Raw genomic sequence first — 5,757 nt, 5'->3', positions numbered from 1 at the left:
ATGTTCACCGTGGTGATTTCTCCTCAATGTCATGCCTTTCCTTCATCTTTTTGTTGATGTGGCAAAAGAATTTGCTAGTATTTTACCAAGGTGGAAAACAATATTTTCATTTTTATTTTCGTTTGATTAAATTTGTTCGAATGGATGCTAATGATAAAGCCATCATTTTACAATTTCAACTAATAGATGGTTTATTAAGTAATTGGTTACAACTTATAAGGGTGTTTTATTAAACTACAAACTATATAGGGTAGGTTTTAATAAAGATATGAAACTATAGGAGATGCTTTATCAAATGACATTTTTTTTGGTATTACATACTATATATATACTTTATATTATAGGTATTAAGGGGTGGGGATAGAGCAAGGTGCATGTTACTGACCTTATTTCTATCTCAACTATTGGGTCATTGGTTTTAGGGATTCTTCTTAGGCTGACTTGAACTTCAAGTCCACTCTAATTTTCTTTCTAGAATGAGCAATATAAAGGTTGAGAATTAGGATTGCACAATGGTGGTAGCCCATCCCCAAAATCATAACCCCGTAATTCTGATGAAGGCGGGATGCAATCCCAAAGTCTCCACTATAACCAGCTAAAGACTTTATCAACGAGCCAATTGACACTTTCTGAAAGGTGGACGGACAATACACATTTGATTACAAGAGCCGTCATTTTATGAATAAAAGGGCCAAGAGGTTGGTTCTAATCGAATATTTTAACACGCGTAGAGGATCAGATATATATTTTGGACCATCATTGTGTAATGGCCTTTTATTTGAAAATGAAGAGAGAGAGACAATGACAAAAGAAAAAACGGAGAAGTATGGATAGTCCCAATGCAGATTTCTAATTTCCACTGCAGGGCTATAAACATTCAAAATGGCAACAACTCACATTCTATGCACCAACGCCCGCCCGTGAATTAACATCAATTCCGATCTATCATCAAACCCAACAGTACTCTGTGCCTATAAATTCAGACCCTGGGCTGAACCATCTTTCTCCCAAGAGAAAACCTTTGGCTCCATCCATCCTAGGGTGGATAATAAAGACAATCATCATTCATGTATGAATCTTAAACCTTACATGTAAAGGGGTGACGTAGCTGTGTTTTCTGCCAGTCAATGGTCCCATGCTCCCTCGAGGAAAGGTGAAGTTGGAAAAAAACAAAAGTACTTTTTTGAGCTATATATATTTTTTCTCCACTTCAACTTAACTAAGGACTACGGTGATGAAAAGTTAAGCCTCCTTAAGTGGTATCTTCTCCTGAAACATTTTCAGTAATTGCTGAATAATGCTCTTAAATTAAGGTGGGTCAATCGAATATTGCACGACCCTGATCAAAATATTCCTTAATAGCTTGTTTGGGTGTCATATATTACAAATGTGATCATTTCATTTTGGTTTTACATAGCTCTTGAGCCTACACAGTTATCTATGGCTTGCAAGAACAAGTGGGAAATGGGTTTTACAATCGTTCATTTGAAGCATTAGCACCAAGTAATTGCAGCATTTTGTATAGTGAAGTCCATTCATGGTTGTGTTTAGTTGCAGTGCAAAGTTTTTTGCATTGATGCAAAATTATGGTGTGTAAATTTTAATTTATTTTTGTTTCAAATTTTACCTTTTTATTTGATCGCAGCACAAATGAAGTAAAATAAGACATAAATTAGAATAAAATAAAATCTAAAACAAAATTAAACCGGGATTTGCACTTCCATGCAGTTGTACTAGTGTAAATAAAATTGTACTGTAATAAAGGGATTGATGCCAAATTCACAGGATTTTGTTTCAAAGGGTTTTAACTGTTCAGTCTCCTGACCGCCGTAGAGTAATGCCAAATTCACGGACAGAATGTGGTTTATAAGGGAAACTACTAATAGATTAGAAGGTGATTGTAATTTCAGATTTCTGAGGGAGAATCCCAAAAATTAATAATCAAAGGAGAATACAGAGGATGTTGTTAAAATACGTACATGGATTCCTTGGCAAATTGTGAAGGACAAAAGGGGATGATGATAGAAGAGAATCAAGAGGTAAGGGGTGATGCTGCTTTATGACGTAATAGTCTATACGAAAATGACCAATTGGTTAAGAGTCGTCACTCGTCTCAGTCGTCGCTTCTAATTAATTAGCCACATTTCAACCTTCTCTTCAACCTCGCCAATGATCAATCTTGGCCTTACGCATTGAATTCCCTCCATTTCATTTACTCTCTCACATTCTAAACAGCCAATAAGGATTTATTCTTTATGTTTTGTTCTTTATTGTTCACTTGTAATCTTCTTGGATAGAGAATATATGCCAAGATTCAGGAAATTAATAGAATTCAAATAAAGATACAATAGGCCAAACGTGAATGGATGTCTATCTCCCTAGAGAGTTCTATATTGTACTTTACAGTAAGAATGAATCCCTAAATCAGTGGGATTCAGTTTAAACAGAATAACAACTTAATTTACAAATGTTGAGAAGTTTTAAATTCAGAAAGAAAAAAAAATCTATGTTAGAAGACAATTTTTTGGCATATATTCTATCTATCACTCCCTTTCAAACTGGTCTAGGGATTAGACCAAAGGCCTAGTTTGGTCTGACCAGGGTTCAAAGTATCGATACCGTGGAAATACAAAAATTACATATCAAGAATTTTTAACAATCGATACTCTACTTTTTTTTCATATTTTTAATTTGATAAATTTTTACAAATAATATATAATTAAGGGTGGACATTAATGTTTAAAGCCATTAGACAGAATAATTAGAACTTACTAGTTCAAAAAACCAATATTATATATGATACGTTGCGAAATTTTAAACCTTCGGTCCAGCCATGAAAGGCCAAATTGATGGTCATATATATATATATATGTATATATATAAGGCAATAAAAAATAATTATACTCATAGTCAAAAGATTATGTTGTAACATAGTTTTGTTTATATTTTTTTTTAGTTTGGAATTATCTATATTTGTAAAGTAATTATTCTGTATTGATGATGGAATCTCACTGATTAAGGATTCATTTTTTATTGTGAACTGTATTCTTTATAGAATACAAGACAGAATTATTTCCATCCCATCTTGACTTTTGAGATACATTCACTCACGTTGGGCTTCTTTTCATCTTTATGTATCAGAGCAGTGTGGTGAGAAAAACACAAACTCATCTTGGCGTATCTTTATCTATCATTTCTTTTTTATTTTTTATTTTTTCACTCTTGGATCTCTATAAATATCTTCCTTGGTCCCAACTCTTTTGAATTGTGTCTCTCCTGCTAATGGATTCATCAGCCTCTACCCTTCTCTTGTGCCCTCCATTAGAGCTCAAGGTTGAGAGGGATAATGGAGGAGTGGTTTTTGACTCGTCTAATTTGTTGCTAAAACAGTCCAAGATACCTACAGAGTTCGTCTGGCCACAAGGGGAATTGGTTTACTGTCAGGAAGAGCTCAGAGAGCCTCTAGTAGACCTCCGAGGCTTCCTCAACGGCGACGAGGAGGCTATAAAGGAGGCCGCAGAGCTTGTTAGGACTGCCTGTTTGAGCCATGGATTCTTCCAGGTGACAAACCATGGTGTTGACGCCTGTCTCATTGCCGAAGCCCATGAACACTTAGATGCTTTCTTCAAGCTACCCATCGGCCAGAAGCTCAGGGGTCGGAGGAAGGCTGGTAGTATGTGGGGTTACTCCGGCTCCCATGCCGATCGGTTCTCATCCAGATTGCCATGGAAGGAGACGCTCTCTTTTGGGTTTGATGACCGGAGCTGTGACTCCGCCGTTGTGGTCGATTACTTCCAGTCCGTCTTAGGGGAAGAATTCAAACAGACAGGGTAAGAATCGATTACAATTAACCTTTAACATAAATGCATGAATTCGCAATTGCACTACCACGGATTAAACTCATAGAAGCAGCAAATGGATTTTGATCTTTTGCAGATTGGTTTACCAAAGATATTGTGAAGCAATGAAGGAACTATCTCTAGTGATTATGGAACTCTTGGCCATTAGCTTGGGAATAGATCGGTTTCATTTCCGGAGATTCTTCGAAGACAGCAGCTCTATAATGAGATGTAACTACTATCCGCCATGTGAGGAGCCTGGTCTCACTCTGGGCACCGGCCCCCACTGCGATCCTACTTCTCTAACCATCCTTCATCAGGACCAAGTGGGAGGCCTGGAAGTGTTGGTACAGAACAAATGGCATACTGTTCGACCTCGAAGCGATGCATTCGTTATCAACATTGGTGATACCTTCATGGTGGGTTCTCACTTTTTAGCTTCTTATCTCTTGATGAATTCCTGCATGTAATCAAATGGGTCGACCAAATTGGGCTGTTTTTCGAAATGGGGTCATGGGATATATCTGCAATGGTCCAAAAGGAGAATGGGCCAAGGGTTGGTCTGACGACATTTCATTGGGTATGTAGTGTTTGTTAAATAATTAAGTTCTGTTTGTTTGTTTGATATGCAGGCCTTATCCAACGGAAGGTACAAGAGTTGTCAACATAGGGCGGTAGTGAACAGGTATAGGGAGAGGAGATCGTTAGCATTCTTCCTGTGCCCGAAAGAAGACAAGGTGGTGATACCCCCACAAGATCTGGTGGGGAGAGAGGGACCAAGAAAGTATCCCGACTTCACATGGTCGGATTTGCTGGAGTTTACACAGAAACATTACAGAGCCGACCTTAAAACACTCCAAAACTTCACACAGTGGTTTCTATCTAACAAACCACCTAACTATTAGTACCTACTTCTGATCACTACTCTCTCTCTCTCTCATGTAGTGCTTAATTAGCTTCCTAGTGGGTTTAATTTAAATGGAGGAATCATGAAGAGTTTATTGTTTTTGTGTACCTTGTTTTAGAGGAAATACAAGGAGAATCTCCAATAAGTTGCTTTAGTCGTGGGGTTTTCATGTTTGTGCCAACATTCAGTCTTGCTCATGTTAATTTAACTTGGTTATTGGTTATGTTCTAATTAAATCTCGTTTCCCTTAAATGGAATTTGTCTAAGTCGACTCACATCGATTCAAATAACTTGGATGATGTTCGGAAGTATGGGTGTTTTTTGGGACTGATTTTCAAAAAAAAAAAAAACGCCCATGCTTGCTAAAACCGTTTTTCATAAATAAGCACCTTCATTTCATATGTTTGGTAGTGTTTCAGTCACGTAGGCAATAAACAATATTAATGTTGTTTGGTAAGATGATTTTCATCACCGTTTTTTATGTATGTACATACATTATTCCATATTAATGTTGTTTGGTAAGATGATTTTCATCACCGTTTTTTATGTATGTACATACATTATTCCGTATGATGGTGACAATTAGGACACACAGTAGTGTCACATCATATAGCCGTTGGGGGCAATAGTTCACTGATACATGGAACGTCAAATTTATGATGCATGCCCATTTTTCATCGTTTTTTTTTCAAAAATTGCTTCAACCAAACAGTCATGTAGGTGGTGAAAAGTGGAATCGCCTATATGGATCCGATGTGACTCCGTTTTTCAGAAAAACGCCCACAATACCAAACATCATCTTGGTTTAAAAATTCTATTTTTGTTTTGAGAGATTTTAGACTTAAAAGTCATGTTGAGAAACACATAAAACTGAGGAAAAATTCTTAATAATTTTTTATGAAAATACTAAAATATATTCATTTTTTGTTTTTCTACTAATTACATAATTATTTTCACTTCTCATCTGTATATAAGTTTTTTTCTTCTCTTTTTCTTTTTTTTTTTTGTTTC

The 5,757-nt window shown here is 36.4% G+C and overlaps 1 protein-coding gene across 1 annotated transcript; it reads left to right on the top strand.

Moving 5' to 3' along the window:
- Window positions 1–3,084: 3,084 nt before the first annotated feature.
- Window positions 3,085–4,900, top strand: LOC148873857 (gibberellin 20 oxidase 1-D-like). Its single transcript, XM_088964456.1, has 3 exons — window positions 3,085–3,830; window positions 3,937–4,258; window positions 4,472–4,900. Exons 1-3 carry the CDS (start codon window positions 3,283–3,285, stop codon window positions 4,742–4,744), a joined length of 1,143 nt encoding a protein of 380 aa, XP_088820582.1. The 5' UTR covers window positions 3,085–3,282; the 3' UTR covers window positions 4,745–4,900.
- Window positions 4,901–5,757: the final 857 nt, after the last annotated feature.

Source organism: Nelumbo lutea, chromosome 1, assembly GCF_056320005.1.
Source record: "Nelumbo lutea isolate HS-2025 chromosome 1, American lotus-T2T, whole genome shotgun sequence".
In the NCBI taxonomy this organism is placed as follows: Eukaryota; Viridiplantae; Streptophyta; class Magnoliopsida; order Proteales; family Nelumbonaceae; genus Nelumbo; species Nelumbo lutea.
This window is presented reverse-complemented; position numbering and strand designations above follow the sequence as displayed.

Excerpts from the sequence above, each read along its gene's own strand:
- LOC148873857 (XM_088964456.1), top strand. The coding sequence starts at position 3,283 with ATGGATTCATCAGCCTCTACCCTTCTCTTGTGCCCTCCATTAGAGCTC. Across the intron at positions 3,831-3,936 it reads GAAGAATTCAAACAGACAGG|ATTGGTTTACCAAAGATATT; the intron begins GTAAGAATCGAT and ends GATCTTTTGCAG. Across the intron at positions 4,259-4,471 it reads ACATTGGTGATACCTTCATG|GCCTTATCCAACGGAAGGTA; the intron begins GTGGGTTCTCAC and ends TTTGATATGCAG.